The 27,261-nt window shown below is 44.1% G+C and overlaps 1 protein-coding gene across 1 annotated transcript in view; it reads left to right on the top strand.

Moving 5' to 3' along the window:
- Nucleotides 1–27,261, top strand: part of uvrag (UV radiation resistance associated gene) — an 86,410-nt gene that overhangs the window by 90 nt on the left and 59,059 nt on the right. The window contains exons 1-9 of the mRNA XM_079171330.1: nucleotides 1–151; nucleotides 3,718–3,835; nucleotides 4,623–4,657; nucleotides 5,807–5,968; nucleotides 6,955–7,029; nucleotides 7,160–7,245; nucleotides 13,888–13,993; nucleotides 17,108–17,234; nucleotides 25,437–25,521. The exon at nucleotides 1–151 is cut by the window's left edge and continues 90 nt beyond it. Of these exons, the coding sequence (XP_079027456.1) occupies nucleotides 47–151; nucleotides 3,718–3,835; nucleotides 4,623–4,657; nucleotides 5,807–5,968; nucleotides 6,955–7,029; nucleotides 7,160–7,245; nucleotides 13,888–13,993; nucleotides 17,108–17,234; nucleotides 25,437–25,521 (899 nt within the window). The 5' untranslated portion in view covers nucleotides 1–46. The remainder of the gene's footprint in view (nucleotides 152–3,717; nucleotides 3,836–4,622; nucleotides 4,658–5,806; nucleotides 5,969–6,954; nucleotides 7,030–7,159; nucleotides 7,246–13,887; nucleotides 13,994–17,107; nucleotides 17,235–25,436; nucleotides 25,522–27,261) is intronic.

The following is a 27,261-nucleotide window of genomic DNA, read 5'->3' as shown; positions in this document are numbered from 1 at the left end:
GGTTGTTTTGTTGAATGAGGGGGACCCGCTAGATGCCGACAGGAGGATGAACTCCATCACCGGTCGGGTTCTCGCCATCCCCGCCGCCTCTGTCACTAACTCTGGAGCTTCATCCTCTCGAGCCTTACATGTAGAGCTCACTTCCCAGCAGGTAAATGCAAAGCCCCTGAACCCAACTTAATACGAACTGCTTTCAAATGACACAGGAAAGCTCTGACTGGGCCGCCTCAGTGTGTTATATATTAGTTTACAACGTCGGTTGCAACTGCTGCCTGGGGGAACACGGCGGGCCTGTCAGGCTAGCTAGTTAGCTAGCAACTGCTAGCTTGCAGTTAGCTAGCTTACTGTAAATTAATGTAAGCTAACTGGACTGACACTCAATGCACACTAACCACCAGTTAGGCTCGTGGTAGGCGTTTCTGAGTCCGGCTTTTTTTCAGCGTGCTGCCCAATTTTGAGGATATATATATATCTTTCTACACGTTCAATTGTATACGAAGCTAGCACGCTTCTGCTAATGGCAACTTAACTTGGCGTCATGTCAGCACGCAGGTGACAGCTCCGATGAAGGGTAGCGTCTGTCATAACTGTGATGTTATATTGTCTCATACAGTTATTTTATTGATATATGAAAAATAACAAGGCCATGAACTCCTTTCATTTGTGCTTTCATGGGAAGTAAAGTGTATCTTCCATTCACCCATTCATTCACTTATCCATGCATGCATGCATGCATGCATTAATTTGGAAAAGACATGTAAAAAGTTGGCAGTTGACAGTTCATTCATGAGGGCTACCGACCTCAGACTGTAAACCCAGCCCCTCACAGACACACATTCCAGCACATTACTGTCATTTTCAGTAATGTGCTGGATATTTCTTGTAGCGAGAAACATGCATTATTGGATGTCTGTTTTAGGCTTTAGAATCATATGAATAGTGTACAGATTTAAAGATGTGCACTCAACATCCAGCAAATGAAGCATTTCTATGCAGCAGGGGACTTGTTTCAGCTAAAAGCCTACATCAAACCACTTTAGTCCACTTCAATAATCCCAGTATGTACAGTAACCCTTCCATTCCTTGGCTCCACAGTCACTGCAAAGTTGTGATTAGATTAAATCAAACCCTTTCTCCAGGTAATAGGTCATACTAAGCAGTATAAACATTGATTTATTGAGGAAAACAAGACATTTTATATTGGGCCTACATTTATTATTTTCTCTTGCACCAGTAACTAACTCTTTTGTCCCTTGTTACTCGCTTAAGCTTGCATTAAATTGCTAGATGATGTGGTTAGTGCGGGTGTCAATTCAGTTCAATAAACGGAGTTAACACATGCCAATGTTATTCAGATTAGAAATAGACTACGTATATTATTCAAGGGGTAATGTACATTTTCATTTTTTCTATTTTTTTAAATGATGTCATACTATTGCACTGTTTTTACTGTACACAAAATCACCTAGCCAAACTCCTTGTATGTGTAACGTACTTGGAGTCATATTGGCCTGACAGCAGACATCTCAGAGACAGAGATCTTAAAACATCATCAAAAAATACATCAACTCCACTAGATTCTATCACTATGGGTAAGTAGAAAACATTGTCCCTTTTTGTATTAAGGTGACCCGACCCTTTAAAAAGGCATGAGACTGTGACCAATGCATTTCTAATCACTGGTTTCATGTATATTTTGCATGGTCAGTTGCAAACAGTTTTTCCCACACCCTTCTCTGGCTCCACAGTAAAACATTGTTCTGCTGGCTCCCATTACCACAAGATAAACTCGAGAGAGATGGTTAATGTGGGAGTTGTTACGGATGACTTGTGACTTCTGTTAATAAACCTGCTATGAAAACTGAGAGTGTTCATCAGAAACGCCTCGGAGCCAAACCTTTTTAAAGCCACAGCAATACCAATAACCAACGCTCAACAGAATGTCTCCTGTGAAAATGAAGATAATTGTTTGTAACTTTATTTATGTATGACCTATTTGATATTATGCAGTGAATGTAACAGTCTCTATTAGGAGCCAGGCTTGGGTCCCCTCAGCTCTCAGCAATAATAGAGGGGTTGCACAACCAAATATTTCCTGACTAATCTCAATGGAATGTGTTTCTTTAATTTCATATTGACTGTATCTACAACCCAAAAGACCAAGCACAACGATTACTGGTTACTTTGTGTTTGCCTAAAGCCTCGCTTAAACTTTGCACAAGGCCTATAGCGTGGACATTTCCTCTGCCCGTCTGCCTCCGCGTAGTTACAAAAAGTTAGACGTGCACGCTGCAAAATCTGCCGCACGGAACCCCCACGAACACCTGGCGCTGTGGCATCACTTAGACCAGGTTATTAGGTACAGCTAGCTGAAACGATGAAATATCAATGAGGGCAGACGGCAGCACAGACTACAGGCCGTGACCAGTTTGTAAGGACAACTGTATGTTCACGCATTACAGGCTTGGGACCAGTTAATCACTTTGTCACATTCCACCATCAGAGCAGTTTGATCACTGCAGAGAACTAATGCTGATACTTACGTTAGGCTTTGTCTGATTTTATTGTATTTTAGTCTATTATGATAATAGTGTTGTGTTATTGTTAAGAGTAGTTTTACACAGAGTAGTTTTATACAGAGTAGTTTTACACAGAGTAGTTTTATACTGCACAAGTGTACTCCCAACCGTTCCTCTCTGCCTGTGGTCCACATTAGCCCATTCAGAAATGTGCACTCCCATTTTGAAGAAGGGGAGTGGGTGAAAAGTCCCTTGAACAATCAGGGGTTTTGTTTGGGAGGCCCTTAATCTTAATAGGTAATCCCATGATTTAGATTAAGTCTGAGTATGGCTGCAGGAGGAGAGGTCTGCTGGTCAAGAGGGAAGTTGTGATGTGTTCGCCTGAAGCGGGAACTTGCCAAATGGCATCCCTCTTTACCTCTTGTGCACACACACACACACACACACACACACACACACACACACACACACACACACACACACACACACACACACACACTGCTTTTTTAAGCATCATTTATTTTAGATAAAGATATTTTTACTGAAGTGATTTTTGGAAGCAGGTTTTTTTGATGAATATTGAAACAATGCAGATGTTGCTGGATTGGTTTAGAGATTCTCTAATGAGTCATGCAGGTATTTCTCTTTTAAAAGTCTTTACTCGTCTTTACTGTGCATCTCTGGTATGCTGGCTTTAAGATTAACTGATGATTTACTGACTTCTGTTCCGTGTAGATGGAGAGCTTTTTTTTCTTTCTAATAAATGATGTTTTTTCCGTAGTTTGCTCATTTTGATTTGTAGATTCTTTGATAAATCCTTTCAGAGCTAAAAGTGTTGGTACACCTCTCATGTGACTGTCATGCCTGCCTGAGCTAACTGCCTACTTCATTCTGCCATGAAGATGTAATGCCTCTATTATTTGAACCGCTGACATCACAGCTGGTGATGCCTCTGTGCACGAGAAACTACAGCTATTTTAAGCTGATTGTGTGTATGATAAAGAATGTGGTACTTCATTGACCCGAAGGCATGGCTTTTCACTAGTCCTGTGACCCGGTCAGTATTCTGCGTCTTCAGGACAGCCTAGATGGTATTTGCCTGCAAGCGTCACATGATCAGAGTGAAACTGAACACAGCAGCCCTGATATCTGTTCTTTATTCTCTATCCATCTTCACTCTACCCCCCCGGCCAAACAGAGACGATTGCGTCATCTCCGGAGCATCGCGGCCAGAAACATTGTCAACAAGAATGGTTCCCCACTGCTGGACACTTACTTCACCCTCCACCTCTGTATAGGAGACCGCATATCTAGAGGTCAGTGTCAACGCCCCTCCCTCCCACACACACACTCACACACACACACACACACACACACACACACACACACACACACACACACACACACACACACACACACACACACACACACACACACACACACACACACACTCACACACCTTTCAGCCTGTCGCTCCTCTACAGTATGTGAGAGCTGTATGTGTTTTTCTATACTTCTCAGGCTACTACTCCACATCCCCTATGAACTAATGTACAGAAGCCAAAGTGGTCGTGACAAATATGAAAATCCAAATGTCTTTAATTGTCAGTATATGAAAGAGAGCTTTAGTTTGTGAAGCAATTCACTGAGCATCTTGAGCCAAAGTGTGATGGCGTCTCTCAGGACAATCCACCCTAAAATAGAATATATATATATATATATATTTTTGCAATGATTTCAGAAAATGAATTTAAAATCTACAAACGCAAAACGAGTCTCCCTGAGCTCATAATGTCATCGGTTTTCACTCTATGGAGCCGCAGCATGGACATTAAATGGGTGAGTGAGTATTTATTTAAAGGTTTTCCATTCAGACGCTTTAATAAACGTTTGTCTCCCAGCTGTGAATCAGAACGCGTCCATAATCCCTAAAAGTCAGCGTGGTGTCCTCACTGTGTGTCTGCTGTCTGGCAGGCACTGATCTGTATTCACAAATTACAGCTGAGCTTCTGTGAATTGTATTTTAGGGTAAATCTAACCCTGTTGGTTGTGCATGAGAGTTTTCTACCTTCTTTTAATCAGCGTTCTTTGTCTTCTTTTTAGATTTTTACAAGAGTGAAGTCATACGGGACTCGCTGGTGAGTAAACCTACTTCAACGATCAAACTGTCCACGTCTGCCTCCTGGGATCAGATCGGGCTGTAGTCATCACCATGCAGCCTTTAGACCTGCTTACCTATCTGCCAGCCTCACATCTAGTTGTTTCACTATCGGCTTCCTAAAACTGGTTTTCAATTAACAATGTACAGTGACATGCTGCGAAACAAGCTTCGTTGACTAAAATGTCAGACTTGCCCCAACATGAACTGAATATGAAATGCTCCCTTACGCAACTTTCACTCTTGTAACTGAGCCGTGATTCTTTGGCTGCTCCTGCTCTCATTTGGAGGGCAGAGGCAGCTCTGCGTGAAGCTATAGGAGGAGAGCGAGCCATTACAGTTGGGCTTGCTGCCGAGTCATGAGCTGACCTAAGCTGCTTTCCAGGCACGCTGCTGACTCTATAACGCGCCGCGGGAGTCCTGACTCGTCCTGTCGTCTCTCTCTCTCTCAGCCCCAACTTCCTCCTGTTGAGATTAACATCCTTGCTGGCGTCTCGGGAAACGTTTCCTGTTGGTCTTCCTGTTTCCACGCTTCCTCTGCTGACTCTCACTAGTTCTGTTTTCTACCCTCCCCCGAACCTGTGGATTGTACTTCTGCTTTTGACATTCCTCCCCTGCCCGCTCTTGAAAGTGACCCGAATAGCCAGAGATTATTTCTCTCTCCGATGGAGGGAAATGATCCATAATTGAATGATGTAAATGGCTGCAGTGCTTTGTAGAAACCGGTACTCAGTGCTGTCAGTCTGGAAGTTCAAGGATGCAGAGCAAGCTGCAGTCGAGATCAAAACGTTGAGGTTAATGTAGAACAGGTCGATTCAATTACTTTGCAATGTATAAGGATCACATGATGACATTGAGTTTGACAGAGGTACCGCACATTTTTTTTTATTTTAGATTTTGATCCAAACTCTTCAGCATGCACAAAAATAAACACTCTTGTTTTGTCTTTACTTGTCTGACATAAACAGGAGCTTCAGTTCAAGCTTGAGTGTGATTTATTTCTTAATTGAATGAATCAGTTATTGTGCTGATCAGCTGTCATGTCTTGTATTTATGTACTCTTACTGGAATGACTATCCTCACCAAGTGCCTGCAAATCCTCACGTATGTGTGTGTGTGTTTGTGTCAGAATCCAACTTGGCGGAGCCTGGACTTTGGCATGCTGCCGGATCTCCTGGACACCTCCGTGTCTTGCTTCGTAGTGAGGATCTGGGGAGGACAGGAGGAACAGTACCAGCTCCTCATAGAATGGAAGGTCAACCTGGATGGCCTCAGATACACGGGACAGCAGGTCAGCAACCGCACGCATGTAAACTTTAGTTGTGTGATTTACAATTCTGTCAGAAGGATCTCCCTGGGTGGTAGGAAGTGTGCACAGGCTGCAAAAGGATGTATCCGGTAAGTGGTGAGACCTATGAATGCAGGTGCCACTTGTACACATGGTCTACAGCAAAACGTGCAGTACCTCATCACAAACTGAAGCCCAACACTTGTCACTGCGTGACAGACGCGACGCGCTGCAAAGCTGAGCTGGTCTGAACTTTTTTCAGCCAATCATGATCTAGTTTCACTCTTTTCCGCTCCATCTAAGAAATGCTGTTTCAGCCGGTTCTCAGTGCTATGTACCGAGCCCTTGAGCAACACTTCAACGACGCCTCGCACTACACTTTGTTGCTGGTACGTGAATGTAGCATTAATCGCATTAGGCTCGCTTCTATACCGAATAAGATAGTGAAAATGAACAGTTTGTTTTTAATCGAGACACCAAACCTTATTCCAGTCACTGAAATGCAGTAAGCTGATATGCACATTACTGGAAACAACGTTTCGCCAGTAATCAAAAGGAAAGAAATCTCACGTCATCTTCCATTTTCACCCCCGTACATTTACAATGTATGGCAGGTGAGGGGGTGACGTAATTAGCAATTCAGTTGCAATACCGCTCACCAGGGTAATGGTGCTAAAACGAGAAGAAATGTTAGCAAACACATGCTGCATTGATTCAGTGATCTGTAGCAGTAAGCATCGAAACCTGTGCTAACGTGAGGTGTCCGTATTCTGAGGACCGAACATATTCCAAGTCGTATTTGCACTTTGAAACTCCCGTTTGGCGCCTTCGAGAAATGCAGTAAAAGAACTCAATGCCATTGTGATTCTTCCACAGCGAGACTACTTTCAAAAGCTCGTAAACTGACAGCACATTCTCATGCACAGACAGATGCCCGCTGTTTGTTCTCCCCCCACAATGAGCCTCTGCTGCCATCTCTTTGTCCACAGATTCGATCCCGGAATCCCAACGAGATAATATTCGGGCTGAATGACGGCTACTATGCAGCTGACTTTGATCATAAGGTATGGCCTTTTTTGTCAGTTTTTTCCAGAGCTCCTGCATCACAATGGTATACCCGGTGCTCATCGCATTAGCTTTATTCAGACGCTGTTTGGCCTCTGCACTGAAAGACTTGACATGTGGACGTTGCAGGACCAGTCGGAGCGGAAGAAAAACAGTCTGCTTCAGGTCGACCAGAGTTCAGTCAGGAGCTCCTACAGCGTTTTCTCTTTGCTCAGGTAAGATTCACGCCACGAAGCGGTATTGCATCGTATTATCATACCATTAGGAGTTATTGCATTAATGCAGTGCAGAAACCTTTACTGCAGTGGACATCAACTACTGACAAAAGAATGCTCCACAGTATGTGTGATTTATTTTAACCCACCACTAGTATTCTTCAAATAGGTCTTTTATTTTGTCTCTTTTTTTTGTCATGTGACAAGACCATCACCTGTTATGAGTTTTGCATTTTTCTCCTTGCTATTTGTATTCCAGCAGATGGCGCCACAGGAAAGCCGACATTATGACCCGTTATCAGGGCAGCTCTTCTGGTCTATGTAAAGTCCCAAAGACGGGACAAATATATGGAACGTTTTGAGCAGGCTATCCAGCATCAGATTTAGGACTGTGATTAGAATCAAAGTACTCACTGCTGACGGTGGAAAAAAACGCGGTCGCAATACAAATTAACACCACAGGAAGGAGACACAAGATTTGCTGTAAAAATATCCACCCTCACCCTCGTTAGAAGGGGAACCCCGGTGCAGTAATTAAAGAGCTTTAGACGACACGAGGCTGTCTGTCTGCCTGTCTGTCTGTTGACAAACATGGCCTTGCTGTTCCACATTTATATTGAAATGCGGCAGAACGCTGCTTTAAACATCAGGACGGCTTCCCCCGAGGGAAACCCTGTGATCATGGCCGTATCACAAAACAACATAATTACTCCCAGTTTTAACTAAATAAACGTGTCTCTGGAAGGTTCGACGTTTCCAAAATGAGATAAGGATCCTGTCATTAGGAGCGCTATGAAGGCCTCCGCTGACATTTTCCTACTATAAGAACTAAATAGGGCGACATAAACGCGTCACAGGCCTTTGCAGCGTCAAGAAAAAGGGGAGTCGTGCCAAAGCCGGCTGAACTTAAACAGCGCTCCCTCATCCAGAAGTGGTCATGGTTTGTGTTTATATGAGAGGATACCGTTGCCTCCCCAGCATCTTGCAGCAGGGAAAAAAAATCCCAGTTTGAATCATAACTTTTATGACCTCTGCTCTTGCTCCTTTTTATTATTGCAGCTTTCCTCCACATCCTCTTCTTCTATCAGCACCCTGAGGGACTCTGTGGAGTCTAACACAGTTACATTGATCCCCCTCTTCCCACACACTGCTCGGCCTGCAGCTCCTCACCCCTGTCAGAGTTGTTCTTTGGCTCGGCGCGCTCATATGCACATAGTTTATGATTATGTTCTGTAGAATGATTCATCAGATACTGAACACTCCAACAGGGATTAACCTCCCACCCCCCCCATGGTACGTAACCATATATTCCACTCAGTCGCTGACCCTTTTTCAAAGTCCTGCTCGTGTAGAAATCTCTTGTGTTATTAGCTCACTTACGTGGTTGCATGCATTGAAACTTGATATGCAGCAGCCACGTTTACGTGCCGCTTAGCTGACGCTGCAGCATGCATTGACTTTTTAACCATGTCATCGGTGAAAAGTAAAACAATGTTCTTTTTAAATATTTTGTATACATGTTTACCTGGGTCACCCACAGTGTCGGCTATTCTCCCCCAACTCTCTCCCACTCTGCCTTTGCCCGGTGCAAGGCGTCTCTCTCAGTGCAGTGCTTTCATGGAAGAAAAGGGACGAGAGCCGCTTCGCTAAGAACGCGCTGGACTTGATTAACGGCAGCAATTTGTCAGCGGATTCAGTGTCTGCTGTCTCTGCCCGGTTTACGAGTTGACAAGACCCATCTAGGCTGCGTGAGCTACACGGTGACGTGGGCTAGCGAACGCGCCACGTCTCAGATGGAGAGATGAAGAGGGAGAGTACAGGTCATCAATCAGCAAAGTCTTCCAGGCTGAGATAGAGGCCGAGCCTCTTACATACAGTAGAGCTGACCCCCTTGTCTGGGTAGAGGAGACTGTGACAAAGATGATCCAGCTGTTCAACAAAAAATATTTCCCTGTAGACTTTATTAATACAGGAGCAAGTATGCTCCTCTGTCTTACCCGGGAAAAGGTTTGATGTTAGAGCAGTGAGAGAGGAAGGAAGACCTGACAGGGCCGATGGAAGAATTGACTTATTGTCATCCCATTACTGAGGTTTACTGTTCCAGGTTTAGAATGGTTAGAGGTTAGGATCCTTTACCGCCTAATACGCTCTTGAACGTAAGAGGAAACACTCGAGTGGCCTCTCAGGTATTCCTCGCAGCTCTTTGAAAGCAAAGAGTCGTGCACTTACTGCAAAACTTAAAGTGGTGTTTACAAAGTAGCTGCCGAATGTTGAAAGGTGCATCGTAACAGTGGCCCACGTGACACATGGTAAACACCATTCTCGGGACACAACTTTCACAGCTCAGCACTGTGACATTGCAGATTAAACCTGTTTCTAACTCCTGGAGCCTAAAAGCGGGAACCTTTCTTCTTTCTCCCCTGATCAGAGCCATATGTTGCCCGTGTTTCCTGATCTGCTTTTGTACTCTCCGATGTGGAGCGTGCATGTACACTATGTACGCGCCAACAGAAGCAGTGCACAGCGGTGTGGAGCTCCGCGGGGGGTCTCTCATGCCACGGAGGCCGCTGAGGTGATAACGCTTCACGGCAAGGCAGCCCCTCAGAGGCTACCGGCCTGCCGGTTGGACGCCGCGGCCCCGGCTCTCTCAATGCCGTGGGCCGTTGTAGTGGTCCTGCGTTAACCAGACAGCTGTGTCGGAGTGTACAGCTGACCCCGGGGTCTCGAGCAGCAACTACAGAAACAAACCGACAGCCTGAGCTTTGAATCACTGTGGAGAAACGGACATGGATGCTCATGTTTTCGTTTCACACCTCTGGAGTAGACTAACGCATAGACAAAACAAACTCCCATATACATCATTTAAGAGGAGGTTTAATCTTGTTTTTTCAGTTCAGGCCGTGGGATTAAAACAACCCTTCTAGTATATGCCCAACTGTTTTTTTTGGGGGGGGGGTTCCACCCATTCTTTCAATCTGAGATTACATTATCTCAATGCTAAGACCTCGGACATGTATTCCTCTGCAGCTTGTCTGCCTTCCATTCTTACTAGCTACCCACTTCTTTCTTGTTTTGCTCTTTCTCTCTCTAGCGTCACAGCTTCTGTAGCGCTTGCTGTGCGGTGCTGTCTGTTGTTATCTCAGCTTGTTGATGTAGTGGGCATTACTCCCACTTTTCAAATTACACCCAAGCTCAAAACTCCGAAGCCTTCGCTTCTCTTTGTGTGTTCAGGCAACCCAAACAAAAGACAATAGGCGTTGACTAATAGAAATCTCTATGAGATTTTTCTACATAAATCACAATTTGTTGCGTAGCTTTTTGGTTGTGTGCTATTTGGCTTCCTCCACCAGGCAGCCTAAGTCACCATGACTAACCGTTCTTTAGTGTAAGACAAGGTCAAGGAGCTCACTGTCGTGACTCGGCAACCAAACCTCAGTGGCGGGCCGTGCATTGTATACCTGGGCCTTCAGTGCTGTTTTACTACAGTTGAACCACCTCCTAATTCTACGGTTATTATTTGTTTCTAGGGGTGTAACAATGCACGTATTCATATTAAACTGTTCGGCACAAGGCTTACGAACTGAACAATAGTTTGAATAATACTATTGCCTTTTGAAAATGCAGAAGCTTAAATTGTGGGAGATATAATGTTCTTTCGGTGGAGCCACTGCGCTCAACCTGGCAACCCACCTGACCTACCAGACAACGTGCTGTCTGACATGCCCACCACGGAAGAAAAACATTGTACTCTTGGTGATGCACGTGTGTACTGGGAGGCGCGCTATGCTAAACTAGCTTAGCAGGAAAACCAACAGCAGCACACACGCTGAAAAAGTAGCTGTTCCCTACTGATTCAAACAGGGCTAAAGCAATCCCCATTTCTCCAGACCATAATTCTTGCTTTGTAAAAGAAAACAGATACATGAATACGCGCATGACAGGATGCTTCGTCATTAACGGACAATGCACATAGTCAAAATCAAAGTAATTAACACAATGACGACAACAAGCTCACAAGAACCAGTCACATATATTTATATGACAACAAAGCAACAAATCAATCCAGCAAACCTGCGGCGCTAAAACACGCATTCCACCGCACACGGAAGAGCACGAGCCATTCAAATATTATTCACATCAGAGGGAACAATATTCACCATATCATAAAAACGACACCATAGACGAATGAACACAGTAGTAACGCTACTGCAGATGTAAAAACACAAAAGTATTTCAATTACCAAAGCTGCTGTTCACTTAAAGACAAAGTATATCCTCCTTTCTTTCCCTTTCAGGACCAACAAATAGCGTGTCCCAAGATCTCAGTAGTAGTTGTCATGTAAACGCTGCTTATAGCGACTCAGCAGAATAGAAGCAATCTTATCTTCCATTCCGTATAAATGGAGTAAGGGAAGTGAGGTGAATAACAAGTGGTAAAATGTGTTGACATTTTTTGGCAATGACACACGGGCGGATCTAAGCAGGTTTGTTTCTTGTGATTTTTTTTTTTTAGACTGCGGTGCCGTCCCGTTTCGTACCTAGCAGAAGTTTGATAAAGGAACATTGTCCTCAATTTGTTGTCACAAAACGCCTCGGAGCTCGTTTTGAATGGCCCTAATCGGCTGCCCTGTTCAGCCCCGTGCTGTTTGAAAGATGGTTGCTGGAAAAGAATTCAGCATAGTCATTCGTCCTTAGGCTTGTTTCCTCTGACCCAGGTTTGTTTGACAAGTGCATCTGGCCCACTTGCGTGCGATGAACAGCTGGAAGTACATTTAAAATTCTGAACCAGTCGATTAATTCACCTGATTGCTAATTGTGTTTATTGCCTGGCTGGACTGCTTGATCCTACCGACCTACTTGCTCTGTCACACACAGCATGTCGCAGTTTCACACACTTTCATTTAGTTGATTGTAAATCCTTTATCATCATTCAACATTTTAGCATTGTGTTTTTTACTCTACCTAAAAGCCCCTATTAAAACAAATCTTCAAGATGCCTTCTCTTTATCAAAAAGAATCTGGGAGTTTTCAAAAGCAAAAAGTTTCACCCGACACCCCTGCAGGATCATAGTTCCACGGTCAAAGGAGAAGATGTTATTGTTTTTCTGATGTTTATCGGCATCAAGGGTTGAGTGCACAGGCTCAGTCATAACTTCCTGTAAATCCCATGAGGCAGAGCTGTACGTTCAGCTGGAATAGCCTCGGAAAAGGAAAGTTGTCATGGCTCGTGAGAAGACGTTTTTTGACAGTTGCCTATTAAACTGCTGCAGCAAACTGTGTGAGTACGGTGGTGAACATCATTGTTCCCCTGCCGGTCCACAGACTGTGATAGAGCCTGATGAGCAGGTGTTAGGCCAAGGGTGGGGGGGACTATTCTCACCCGGGTGGGAAAAGAGCATATCAGATTCTGCCATCCCAATCACCTAAACAGATGAAGCTGTCAAAACAGATTTGCCCTCATGTCGGAGATAGCCAAAGGGCTATCTCCGACTGCTATCACTGTCACCTGGGACAGATTCAAAAATGTGGGCAGAAAATATGTATCCTGTAGGACTGTTGAGGCAATAATATCCAGAGGTGACTGTGTGAGTCCCTAGTACTTGTAAAATGACCTCGCCAAGCCGGTTCTTACACTTACACTAAACCCACTGAGGCAATTTCTCTAAGACTCAAAGCTAATCGCATCTTTCTACACGGTCCAGATAGTTGACTCATCCTGGCTCTCATCAGGAGAGAAAGGTAACCGAATCTCATGAGTGGCATTGACACATTTAGCAAGAATGAAATGATCTATCAACCATTCTGACAGTATGATTGTCTCTGTCCTCTGTAACTCCCACCATGTGGGATTGTTGTCTATATCTGTGTTGCCGGAGTCCCTTGGTGCTGTGGTGGTGGTGGTGGTGGGGGGGGGGGGGGGGGGTCGTCTCCCTTTCTATGGGTTCTGGACTTGAAGAAAACATACTTGGAAGTGAATTGTCCTTTTGATCGATGGTCTGAATAATGCGCCTGCTTATCATTTGTGCACTGATGTTGCTGTTCCCTCTTTAGAGCGATGACAGTGACATCTGTGGTTTCAATGAATTATTTTGCCTTTTCTCGGTTGTCTCCGCCTCCCAGGACTGATAGGTTCACGTCTATCGAGCAACTTTTGATCTCACATTGCGGTTAGATTATTAGAAAATACTAGTGATTAGACATTGTGATATTTGCGGTTTGTGGTATTTAAGGACTTGATCAGTGTGGTTGAATGAACTGTAGACTTTTTATTATCATGAATTCAGTATTGTTTTCGTCCTTTTGTTTAATGTCAAAAGCTCATCGTTAACTTTTACGGTTTTGGGAGACTCGGCAGTCGGGCTGGGACAAAGAAGATCAACCCCAGTAAATTAGGAAAAGAAACAAGGAGGGATAACAGACACGACTCGTCCCCATGGGGAGAATCATGAATCTTATGATGCCCTCCAAACTGTCCAAGCTAAATGAAATGAACTGCCGGTGCGGTCATAGCACTGATGCGGCCGGTTGATTTACTAGCCTCTTGAAAGCGCAGTGTCAGCATGCGGCTGTCCTCGTGGTCCAGTGCGCGGTCGCAAACAATGATTTGAATGGTGACTTTGTCTTCTCCTCCTCCTCCTCCAGGCTCCACACGGCCCAGAGAGCCATCAAGCAGACCCAGGTGACGGTGCAGAAGATCGGAAAGGAGATCGAGGAAAAGCTGAGGACGACGACGACCTGCACAGAGCGGGTGGGTGCAGTCCCGCCAATCGGCAGCAAATTTCCTGCTCATCAGCAACTTTCAATCAGCAGCAGCAGTGTTTAGGCCGATTATTCGCTCTTTTTACATGGCAGCAGTTGTTGTTTCATCAGCTTATGCGATTGGAGAAATATGCAAACGTTTCAGGTTTGGAGGAAATTGATAAAGACACGGAGCAATTCGAGATTCAATGTTTTCAAAGAAGGTTCTCCAGGGAGCGATAATTGCTGCGATCAGCAATAAAATGGCCCATTGGCTTCCACACAGACAACAAACTGTTCCGCGGCCAATACTTATGTGAGACTTAAGAGCTCGTATCACCCAAATCCCCAGTTGTAATTGTAACGTAAAGTAATGTCACGTCTAATTACACCCTTTGGGCAGCTATTGTATCCTTTTGTTTGGATGGCTCAACTGAAAAGTTAACGTTTTGACCAAAACCCACAGTTTGTGTTTCGACCTCCCGTCATAGAGCCTCGACTGGGATCCACAGCGAAAGCAAAAGAGCATTTTTAACATTTTTGGAATTGGCAGCCGCACAGCTGTGAAAACGCAGCGCTGATCCCAGGTTTGACGTTGTTTATTGTAAACATTCACTTCAAAAGCGTCCCGTGCCTCCTGCTGTTATAAAAGCCCCGAGGCAGTGACACTTTGGTGTTTTCCATCCGACAGGTAGACTTGCCTTTTGGAAGAGAGCGCAGCTGGGATGTGTTTGGGTCCACCCAGTGTTTCGGTGTGTTATGTGTGTGCTTTCGCACAGATACACAACATTAAGGTTTAGAGAGCCTCTTTAGACAGCTGTTACAGCTGTTTCTTTCCATCTCATTGGCTTTTGATATGGCTCTTTTTTTTTTTGTTCCTCTCCCCAGACCTTCACCCTACCTATTAAAGCAGCTCCACTATAGCCTTTTCAAGCCTTCTCCCAAAAAGCATTACCCCCCCCCCCACAAAAGATCCCTTTCAAAAAACTCCCCTCTGATATTTCCCCCTCAGTGAAACATTCCTTCGAAACCCTTTTCAGAGCTCACATCAGCTAATAAATCACATAATCCTCGTACTCCACCTCTCCGTCGAAGAAGAAAAAATAAAAACCCCGGCAGTGAGTGGAGCATTGTGTGGCTCTTCTAAGGGTTCCCCTCTTTTCCTTTTGGAGAGCTCAGCACTATCTTTCTGTGTGCGTTGTAGTGAGCGCCGATCAAAGTGGGGGACAGAGTGGAGGCCACCAACCCCAAGCGCATGGCCCTTTCACCCTCTCACCCACACTCTGCCATTAATCTGCTGGTTTATATCATGCCCCCCCCCCCCCCTACGCCCGCTGCGTATTTACTCAGCTGACCCCAATGCTGTTTGATGTTCAGGCAGACAGGCCCTGGTGGTCGGTTACAGTCTCTCTCTCACACACACACACACACTTAGACGCTCTGACCCACTTGTCAACTGTGTCGCTCAGTGAAAGTGTAGGAGGCTCGCGATTCGTGCCAAAGCCAACGGCGGTTAACATGCAAGCATCAGGGAGCGACACGTGGGAGAGATGGAGGCTCTATCAGTCTCCTGCGAACTGATACTGCTCTCTGTTTTCCCCTGCGAAGCCCTCAGAAGTCTTCAAGAAGAAGCGTATCTGTGTTTCCTCTGATCCAGGCCACGATCACTATCTTAAGTGTGTGTGTGATGCCACGGTCCCTGCTTGCAAACTGCAGGGGGAAAAACAAAGACTGGATCTCTGTTATCCTGCTAGCAAGCTCTCTCCCTACCAACTCTTCATCGTTCTCTGTTGAATCTCCACGGACATGTCTTTGTCATCATCCACATCGTCCCTAAACGACGCATCTTAAATCTCGCCTTGCGTCTTTTTTGAAGTTGCTGTATCTGTTCATCCGGATCTACGGTATATCACAACCACATCCATCAGTCTGTGCATCCCTAGTGCTGCTCCTCGTTAGATGGTGAGCCCACAGGCTTCCCCTCTACCAGATAGAGGCATGAAGCCTGATGTAGGGACACCCTATAGAGCGGGCTGGATGTTGACCAATGACTGCACACGGGTGCTTCTGACGGTCAGGCTGCAGAGACAAAGACGGACTCGTCTCGAGGGGACTGGCTTTATTGTGGTCTCTCACTCGAGTTTGTGTGTGCGTCCATACATCGGTGTGTGCCTTGGTTCTCTGTGTGTCAGGCGTGACATTAGTAGCTGTGTAATAAGTGAATCTGTGAGAATTACCCGTATTTATTTATAGATAAATGCAGAAAAGCAAGTACCTCCAAGCGGTTAGGAGGCGTAATGAGACGTCCTTTCTCAGACCGAACTTCCACAAAAACATCAGTCGCCAGCCACCGAAATGCAACACAGACGGGCGAACTGAATTTCAAGGTCGGGAAAACACCAAGCTGTAGTAGTGCTGCTTGTGTTAGTCGCTGCGCCTAATTACTAAACCTTTACACCTGTAACACTGATCTCAGGGCTCAGTTACATGTGTTGAAATGCCGATTCCTTTCACGAACTTCCTCCTCATTAGTTGTTGACAGTGGATTCGGGATCATTGTCGGCAACAAGAGGGACTCACCAATCCAACTTTTTCAGTCCAGATAGCAATACCTGGGCTACAGAGTACCGATCGGATACCAGTGGTGATTAATAAGCTGTATGCCTCATTGTGTGGAACAAAATGTAACAAATCAATACATGGATATACATTTATTGAATTGTTAACATCATAAATTGTACTCCAGCAACTTCGTAAAACATCTCAAACAGGAATTACATTTCATATGAAAACCTTTTGAATGCAACTTGGACAGGAATTAAACTCACAGTATATAATGTATAAAGCATATAAGCACAGAATTGAATTGAATAGATCAGCCCCCACTGTCACCGATACCCGACACGGTGTCTGTATCGATATCGGTGCATCCGTAGGCGGGAACTAGCTCAGTAGACGTGCATTAGATCAGTGTCACATGAGAGCAGGGCTTGTTTTTGAAGGAGCTTATAGGAATTTTGGGGTCATTATAAAGGGTAATAAACACTAGAATTGCTGTGCCCACACACTAAATATTTTCCTTCATCCTCTTTCTCTGGTTTCTCTCCCGTTTCGCTCCGAGCAGAAGAAGGAGCGAGAGTGCATGCAGCTGCGCATTGCCGTGCTGCGGAGTGAACTGCAGCGGCAGAGGAAGGCGCTTGGCAGAGAGATCGACCTGCGGCAGAAAGAGAGAGCACAGCTTCAGAAGAAAGGTAAAGCCAACCGGTTCACACACCACAAAAATACCCGTTTTATTGTTGTGATGGGACGTGAGCTATGAACTTGTATGAATTGCTTTGCTCATCTGTTGCACACACGATATGTTGATGGCTTATTAATTGTTCAATAGATTCCTTTTACACAGAAGATAATCCGTTGTTTCAGGTCTATAAAGGTCGTTGTTCTGCCCTGAAGAGTGAACAGTGCTCTTCTACTCCAATCTAAAGTTGTACACAATGTCGGCACACTCTTTCCCTTTTGCAGAAACACAAAGTGGCATTCAGCCACAAGCAACTGAGCCTATTGATTCATGTTTTTACCGCCAAATTATTGCCGGAGCTAACATGAACATCTTGGTGGCAATAGCAATGAAAGGAATTTAGTCTTCATACAAAGTTTCACATTAGATGATCAGTCAGCCCTTCTGCAGCTCAATCAAGTACCTTGCCCCACCCGAAATGAACGTCGTCAGTATTTATTCCATGTTAATTTTTTCCATGTTTTTCTCACCAGTTATAGAAAAGGCAGGTTAAACATGATGCATTGCATCTGACATCTGATATCTATAAATTCAGTTATTGAAATAAGATCCCTTTACCATTTTTGTCACCTTCAACATGTGATGTTATTGTACAGGAAACTCATTTTAAACACATCGGTGAAGGTGTCGGCGCTGTCTGACCGCAGCAGGTAGACTGTGTGTGAGTCGTCCTACCTGTTCACTTTGGAGTACAGTGGAGCGCGTTGTCACGTACAGGAAGCGTCTGTCCGAGGACGGGAGTCACTCAACACACATGCCCATAACGTACAGTATATAGAGCCGTGCCTGTGGTCGCTGCAGCCTGTGCCAGGCCGCTAAAGCGACAGTGTTTAACCCTGTGAAGTCTGAGAGCTGAGGAGGGATTTACTGCTGCCTGTTATGTCATAGGGACATAACAAATGCAGTTTTTGTGAAGCTGGGCTTGACAAACGTGCACCCACATACAAACCCAATCACATGTGCAGGTGTACGCAGGTATGATTGATATTAAACTCTAATAATGTTTTTTTTTTTATAGTTTCATGTACACACAACATGCGTGTTGTAATTTCAAGGTGTTCCTCGTTGGCTGCAGCGCGTGAACTTTCGCCTTTTTCTTTTCTCAGCTTCAGCCGCCCCCGTTTCATGTTTGGTTATGTGTTTCTCATGGCGCTCATAAACATTCCGCATCCACCTACTGCTTTATACAGTGAGTCTGTGTATGGCTTTACTGCATCAGAAGGGCCTTTTGTGCTGAGAATGAGAACAAACCATAATAATAAGAATAACAGCAGAAGTTCATTCTGGCCAACAGCTTCAGCCGGATGGTTGTTTGTTGGAGATCGAGCCTGTTCCTGTGCAGCTTTTTAAGGTGCATTGTATGGCTGTCTGTAGGAAGGCTGACTGAAACGGTCAAAGCTCTGACCGTTGCCATGGTAATTGACGTCCAAATCACCATTAGAATGCATCTTATTTTCATGCGTCTGCGCCGGTGATTGCCGTGACTGGAACCATTATGTTTCTGGGTTCTTCGTCCGTCTGGTCCATTCTTGCCAACGCGATCATCAACACCTGAAGGGAGTTGCTTAAAATTGTGCACAGACGTCCACCTGGATGTGTGGATGAACTGATTAGATTTTGGTGGTCAAAGGTCAAGGTCACTGTGATCTCAAGAAACACTTTTTTTGCTGTATCTCAAGAATTCGTACGCTAATTCTGACAATTTCCACACAAACGTCTAATAGGAAAAAATATTTATTGACAGATTTCATGCGCAACTTGACAAGTTCGTGGAGGCAACTATTCTACTTTTTTGTTGTTTTATTATATATATTACATCAAATTTATCATAATTTTTCTTTTCAATAAATATATTTTTTTTATTCCAAATAGTCTTTATTGTAAGTTATTGTCAGACCGATAGCGCTGTATGTCATGTAGAGTGCATGTGTGTGTGTCAGTGCTGCGCTGTCCCCAGTTCTGAAACATATGGATGGGCAGGTAGTCTCAACAGAGCCAGGTCTTTTATTGGTTCGTCTAGTTATTTCTTCATAGGCCTACATATGAACAAATCTGTTAAAGACGCAACAGCAGCAGGTTTTTTGCTCCGACTCAACCACAGAACCTTTTCTAGCAGCCGTATATCTGACTGAGATCTGTTTCTCTTACTGACTGAGTGACGGTGAGAGGCGACCTCTCTCTCTTTTCCTCTCTATGTGTGTGCATGTATGCATGCAGGCATATGCGTGCATTATGTGTGAGAGAGATTGATACAGTGAGTCGGCCTGTACCTTTTTTGGTAACGCAGTTTGTGTAACGTATAGTGCGTTTTTGTGCCACCGTTTCTCACTGAAGCTTCGAAGCCCCCAGAAACGGTATCAGGTACAGCCCTAATTAGAGCCTTGTGTCGGTGAGATCAGCTAGCTCTTTTGGCCAAAACCTCACTGAGCCACCAAACCTGAGGTGTGGATTGGTAATGATCAGCGTGTAGTCTGCACATGCATGCAGACGTTACACACGCAGACAAAAAGAAAGCTCTCGGAGAGGTTCAGGGAGAAGTTTCCTTTGTGCTACCATTCAAAAGAAAGCAGTCTGTTAATCCTGTACTTCTTTACCTGTCACCACTGCGTCCACAGCCAAAAGAACTCGCTGCTCTCCTTCTCGGCAGCTCATTGATGGCTTTTTTTTCCCGACTGGACAAGTGCTTATTAAGAAACAGAAGAAAAAATTCCTTCAGCTGGTTAAAGAGGGGAAAGGTATTTTAGGATAAATTGAAATTCTCCAACTGAATAGGGCTCGTTGAAAATCCCCTTTTTTTTTTTTTTTTTCTCCCCAGACTCATAACTCCAAAGCTAAAAGCCATATGCTGCCGAGCTCTGCTGTACTTCCAGCTTGTTGTTTAACTCTTCTAATCAGCTTGCACATATTCATTTGTTTTACAACCTGGAAAAAAAGCAGCCCTGCATTAATTACGGACAGGATGCTCTCGGAGACGAGCGTTTACAGTATTTCATGCAGCAACTGATTTTGTCTGATTATATTTAGATTGGCAAAACAACGTATTTGTTTCATCTGATCTCATCTTTCCTTTGGGCATTTTTATTTTTTCATTTTGTTTTATCAATCGTAGCTTGAATTTCATTTCAGGACTCCATATGTCTGTCAGAACACGCACAAACCTGAAGAAGCATATTTAATCGCATAAATTGCTTATCAGACAAGCTGGCGGCTAAGCTAATGTTGATTCAATTAGTGTTTCATTTGTTGAATTTTCACACATTCCACTGCTTATTAGATACAGTTTTTTTTATAAGTTTTATTGAAAGTGTAACAGTACGCGTAAGTACGCTGCTATGTAATGTATCCCCCAGAGGTCATCCCGCATCGCACCGTTCGAGGATCTCGTCTGTACCTGGCTGTGTGGTCCTTCCCGTCTCCCACACAGTCCTGGGGCCCATTAGCGAGCAACTCTTATCAACCCGTTATTCCCAGGAAGACTGGCCTCTCTCAAAACAAGTGGCCCAGAAAACCCAAACATACGGTCAGGGTGATGCAGGTGAGGACGTCGACATGTTAGCTAGCAAATAAAGATGAGGGGGAAATCGGGCGTCCACTTTTTACATTTCTTTTTAATTTTAAAGTAACCACTAGAATGTTTTTGCAGTCTTGCTCATCTTTGTGATCTCTCTTTTCCGTCCTGGACGGCGTTGGTATAATAAGCACTGTAAAACATCAGCAGTCGGCATCATCCCGATGACAGGTTAACAACTAGCCGTTGCAGGAGTGTAGACTTTAGGAAAAACTCTTGTTTTTTAAATTCTCCTGCAAATGCACACATATTCTCAAGTCCACTGCATGCCTTTCACACGACCCATAACAGAGGACATATGAGCATGACCACTGTTTTTCTTTATGGCTATGAATTCAAAAATAAACATTTTCTCTCCTCCCTCCAGAATGAACGGGTTCATCTGCTCCCTCCACCTTGAGCAGATGACATAAATCAGGTCTGCGATCGGCGTTTATTTTACTCAGCAACGGTAGTTATTCTCTCGCTTGGTAACACGGCCCGGGCTCCCGACCAATAAATGTCAGTAATCGGGTTTCTCCAGTGCGAGGAGCACAGTTTTTGCGAAAGGTTCGGTGTGAGGAGGTATTTGTCACCTTGGAGGAAAAAGGTCTCCTGTTGAAGCCATCATCATTAGGGCTCCTTGAGCAGCAGATTTCCACGTTTTACACCAGGCCGCTGGCTGCATTCTTGACTGAGGATAAAGGTTGAGGGTATGGCGAGGTATGGCGGCCTAATGACTCACTAGAATGTCGTTCTACGTTCTTCCTCAACCCCCCCGACTCTCTCTGTAGGTCACAGCCAAAGGTTTCCTTCATGTAGCGTGAAGAGCCTTGTGTGTCTGTTCTGATGGATTATTTTGTCAGTTGGAAACAAAGGCACGCTCTTTACAGTTGTTTTGCAGCATTCGATATGGTCCTCACAGTTGCTGAACGTTTCCCCAGACACTTGTATGGTTTTATTCCTTTGAAACACTTTCCCAAATGCTCTTCATCTCATTTAATTTGTTGTGGTTCTTTGTGGTTCTGTTTTGAGTTGATAGTGTTCGCACTATGTTTTTTATTTCATGCTCGATAGTGATGTCCCAAAGTGAAGCTGAACACCAGGATGCCTTTTAATAAGCCGTAAGATCATCAACAGTTTTTAATGTGAGCCAGATTATAAGCGCCTGTTAACGATTCCTTTTGTGGGATTTTCTCACGAACATCTTGCTGTGCTAATTATGACGATAGCTGTGTCTCAATAGCTTCACTGATCACTTGTATTTTATTTCACTTGCATTAAGCTTCCATAGTTTTTAACTGCAGTCTCAAATAACTGATTAAATGTTAATTGAGCTTTCTGCACCTTTTACATTACATACAACAGCACTTGTACTCGGGAGTCGAGGCAGTTTTTTCCTGTAAGTTTAAACCAGTCCAGTGCTGATGCTTTTTATCTGATAATGTGTGCCAATTTGAATATCCTCAGGGACACCTCACCCAGTCCAGGAACACTCCAAGAGGTCACAGAGGTCAGGCCAGTTTGAAGAAACCCTTAAACCAGCAGAGTGATTTTCCTTTAGAGTCCCACACAGCCGACCGTCAGGAGCCAGAGGGACCTTACTGTACAATACATGTCCAAAATCAGAAAAGCTACAGTGAGCTCCCCGATTGATTTATTGTCATATCGTCAATTTTTCAACATCAGATTCACCAGCAAGTGGTGACAGCATTGTAGCATTTTAAAGCTCATTTTGGATCCTACACCCACCACTCATGTTTGATATAGAATATGATATTGATATAGCACGTCCACACACAAACGGGCAGAATGCTGCGTGTACCCTCTCGTAGGATTCGCTGTAGTTTGTCTGTCCGTACCGCGATACCGACTGGAACAGGTTAGAGGGATGAAAGGACCACGAGACGGATGGAACAGATAGGACGCAGCTGGGCCGTTACATGAAAGCAGACACAGTGCAGCACAGGCCCAGGCAGTCGGTGTAAGAATATGTTTTCATGTCATCCCTCACGACAGAGGGGTGGCCCGTCTGATCTCTGTCTGACACTATCTGTCTTCCATTCTAATCTGATGGGGAAACCTCTGAGGACCTTTATTTTCTTCCTCCCACGTCTCTGTCAAGGTATCGCTTCTTCAACCCTCATGGGCTCAGTGTGAGCAGCATGGACGTGAATGAAAGTATGTGATTTAGAAGCAGGTCCTGTGATCCATCTGATTACAGATGTGATGTGATCATCTTATTCTCTAAAAACTCACTGTTCTGCCAGCTGCTGTCATCACATCCATCTTTTTGATGGTCGATTTCCATCAATCTGACACGGTTTAACGGCTTCTTGTCCATTTTGAATAGAGGAATGCAGAAGTAGAACTGGCAGTGCTTGAAAGCATGAATACAGTTATCTCTGCCACAAAAATTGTAACGCTCTTTTTCCACATCTTCATCTTCTAGGATTCGTCTCTGCAATATTTAAAAATAGGATCCACTGACAATAAAGGACCAATTACAACATCACTGACTAAGACTATAGAAAACAATAGGAAGTCTAATGTTTGCATTAACAGAAGCTTAATTACAGATTTCATTACAGCTGTGGGCACAAAAGATAAGAAAACGGTGAGAGTAGTAATGTTGTCTAATGGTTAATGGAAATGAGTGTGTTCTGGGTTGAGATATACAAGAGGAAACGCCATTTATTGCTGGTGTTTTTTTGCTTTCAACTCACTTTTGGCTTCTTTTTTTGCTCAAATAATACGCTAATAATAGAAACCAGTAATCAACAAGCACAGTTATACGCAGAATCGGAATTGGAATCACTTCTATTATTATCCGTAAAAGAGTACTGCACTGGTTTAATAACGCACTTCTCTAACATTCTCGCACTCACAATGGAGTTCTATGTGTGGGATTCAGAGCATTAATAGAGCAGCAAACAACTATTCTCATGTAAAGATAGAGTGGAGTAATGTCTAATTATGTTCCTCTGTGCTTTGTTTACATAGCCGGGCTGGCCGCGCACATGCATTTTAGTGCACGTGTTAGCTGTTGTGGCCGTCGCTCTGCACTGCACTCGTACGCCGGTTACAGTGGATGACGCCGTCTCGACCAAGCCCCCTAGGAAGAGTGCCTGGCTTTGACGCTAATTTGACATAGTGGCCAAATGGTAGAATTCCAACTTCTGATGCCATTGGGCCCAAAAATACTCTTTCCCATAGACTTACATTTGGAAAGAGTCGTCATTCGTTCCCTTTAAACGTCTTAACCCATGGCATCGTCGCAGAAATGTAGAGCCCACCCTCCAGGTAAACACTGGTGGCTTTGTCAGGGCTGTTGCAGTTGTTTGCACTGTTTGTGCTGTTAGCATCATTAGCTGCTAGCCGCAGGCTCAGCTGTCGCCATGTTGAGAGCCGTGGGGAGGCAATAGATATGCTCTGAATTCTGTATTGAGGACCTTTTTTTTTAAAGAAAAAGGATCAAAATCTATGTAGCAGCACCGGAGATGACGCCTTTTTTTAATTCCACACACTTTCTTGTCAAAACCTGCCACCCACATTACCCACAATGCAACACGTTGGCCCCGCTCTTTCCCTTGTCGTTAACAGCGAGGCCAGCCACCTTGGGGAGAAACCTCATTACCGATGTTTATATTCACAGTCTGAGCATAAAGCATATGTGATTTTTGGCATGAAGAGCTCTGTGGCTCTGCTCTCTCTTCGCCACCATACCATCTGATACATCAGATGTTGCACCTGACGGTCAGTCTTTGTGACCCTTTGGTTCCTAATTAGGACTGCAATCCAAATGTTTTAATAGTTATCACAAGGCACACACAGTTGTCCATATGCTTTTTCCCTTTTCGGCTTCAAACAAATATGGCAAACGTTCTTCTGTGTGTTGTGGAGTCAGGGGGGGAATATGCAGAAGGGAAATGTTTAGTGAACACATGGTTTGCTTATTCTGAATCACTGCATTGTCAACCTACTTACCAGCATTGGGGATCGTATGTAATAATGACGAAACAGAACCCATTAGACATTTTAAAATTAAATAAAGTGCTAAAAATGAGATAACCAAATTGTTTTTGATTGATTTGTTTTGTGTTGATGTGTATTTGATAGTCAAACCTCTTGTTTATTTGAACCACGTGGACCCATAAGTGATGTTTCTCTTGCATTTATCTGACATCCCACCATGTGTGAGGCATGGACGAACACCGATTAGAGGAGAATTCTGTTACAACCCAGTCAATTATACTTTGCTTCTATCCGGTTCTACGCCACACTGACGTATTGTGAGCGTGCCAATACTGCAGTTATACAACGTCCACGAGCTGTATCATCACTGCCCCTTATCTGTCAGATTTTATTTATTTGCCCAGCTCTGTATTTACACAGTCTGACAAATCCTGTAATTTGCATACATGTGTTGTTTGGTTTTTATGTCTCTGTCAAAAGGAAATGGTTTTGGCTGTTTGATCTTGTTTAAGGTTAACAGTGGATGGCAGTCAACCAAACACAAGCCCACCTGGTTGTTCAGATGTAGCAGAACACACACACACACACACCTGATAATCTCCTATTTTTTTCTTTTCTTTTTGTCTCTTTCAGAGGAAGCGTTCTCCGCTCAGCACGAGAGTCTGAAGGAGGAGAGAGAATCCTTAACCAAGCTGCAGAAGGAATGCACTGCCAAGAGGTATGTGTGAACCTGTAATTAGCTACTGCTTTATGTCTGCACAGAAAACACACTTTTTAAATGCATTTATCTCCGTCAGACATTGCCCAGATGTGATCCGATGTGTTGCTCAATCCCACTGAATAGCGATGGGACTACACCCTGCACCCCGCCTCCCACCGCGCTCTTTCAAAACAAGGCGATGTTTTCGCGGCTGGCACTGCCTATTTATGTGTTCTCAACGGAGAGTTTGCACATTGTGCTAAAAAGCCCATTGGCCTGTGTTTGCCTTGGCCTGCGGGGAGACGTGTTCGGCGGGTGCCGGCCCTGGATACAGCTCTGTTTGTCTGTGAGGTACCTGGCAGTCGCAGAGGGTAAACCAGAGCCCCAGGAAGGCCAGCAGGGGCCAAGAGACCCAGCAAACAGGAAATTAACACCGACACTCGTGCATCTGCCTAACATCCATTCTTTGGAAATATCTGTGTCGTCGATGTTTTTTCATGGAAATGTTTCTTTTTAATTTAAATTCTTTCTTTTTTTTCACTTTTAGCCAGGGAAAAGTTATGCTGAGCATGCACACTTTTTTTTTTCCGGCCTTTCCACATTCCTATTTAATATTTGACATCTGCTGTTGAACAGCTTATCTCACAACATTGGGGCTAAAAGGGAAGAGATAGTTGTACTAACTTAAGTGGTAGTTGTTGTAGTACAGTTGAGTGTTTTTGAAAAACATAAAAGGACTTTACATCCCAGTAGCCGACTTGAGGTGGTAAACCAACTCCCCTTTGGTCACCACTGGTTGAAAGTACTACTCAAGTACTGCACTTTTTATTACAAGTACAATTTGGAAGTACTCTACTTAAGTATTTCCATTATCCTACTTCATACTTCTATTCCAATACATTTCAAAGGAAATATTGTACTTTTGCATATTCAGATTAACTTAAAAAAACAAACATATGATAAGCTTATGAAATACAGCACTTTGCTAAAGGTTAAACCAGTGATTACAAACCTATTTTGCTTTCATTAAAGCATGGTGGGGCCACTCGTCATGTATCGGAGGTCAAAGAGTTTTTAGCAGATCCACCAACTTATTTCCCCCCTAAACTTCCCAGATGGTTTCGTTTAGAGACCTGTGCCAGGCCAATGATGTAAAATGATCAAAAATGTTATAAAGGTGCTAAATTCAGAGTCCTAATATAGCAGCAAACAACTTGCGTGTGCTGTAATCTGAGTTTGTCCTTGTTTTGTCGACTGCCTCACATGCTTTCAGTGCATGTGAGCGTGCCCCATTCGTTGGCTCTCTGCACTGCTCTCATATGGAGTCATCATGGAAGCGTAGCACCCACCCTCCAGTTCCCCCCTCGGGTAAACGCTGTTAGCTCTGTCAGCGCTGCTAACATTGTTACCTGTTAGCCTCCGGCTCAGCAGCTGCAATGTTGAGAGCTGTTGAGGGGCAATAGAAATGCTCCCAATCTTGTATTTAACACCTTCAAAAAAATCTAAATCGGCAGAAAGATGAACACAGACAGGGAGTTAAATTAGAACCTGCCAAATACCGGGTAAAGGCCACAGTGGCAGGTTGATTTAACTTGTGAGCCTTTGAATGAGTACTTTCACTTTAAAAATCAAATGTTTTAAACTTATGGATCGGTAGCGATCTACTCATCTATTCCTTCAAACTATTCCTTCACATACATTTAGCTAATAATACGTACGTACTTTAACATAAGGGGGATTTTAAATACATTACTTTTA

This window comes from Pholis gunnellus, assembly GCF_910591455.1.
Source record: "Pholis gunnellus genome assembly, chromosome: 13".
NCBI lineage: Eukaryota > Metazoa > Chordata > Actinopteri > Perciformes > Pholidae > Pholis > Pholis gunnellus.
This window is presented reverse-complemented; position numbering and strand designations above follow the sequence as displayed.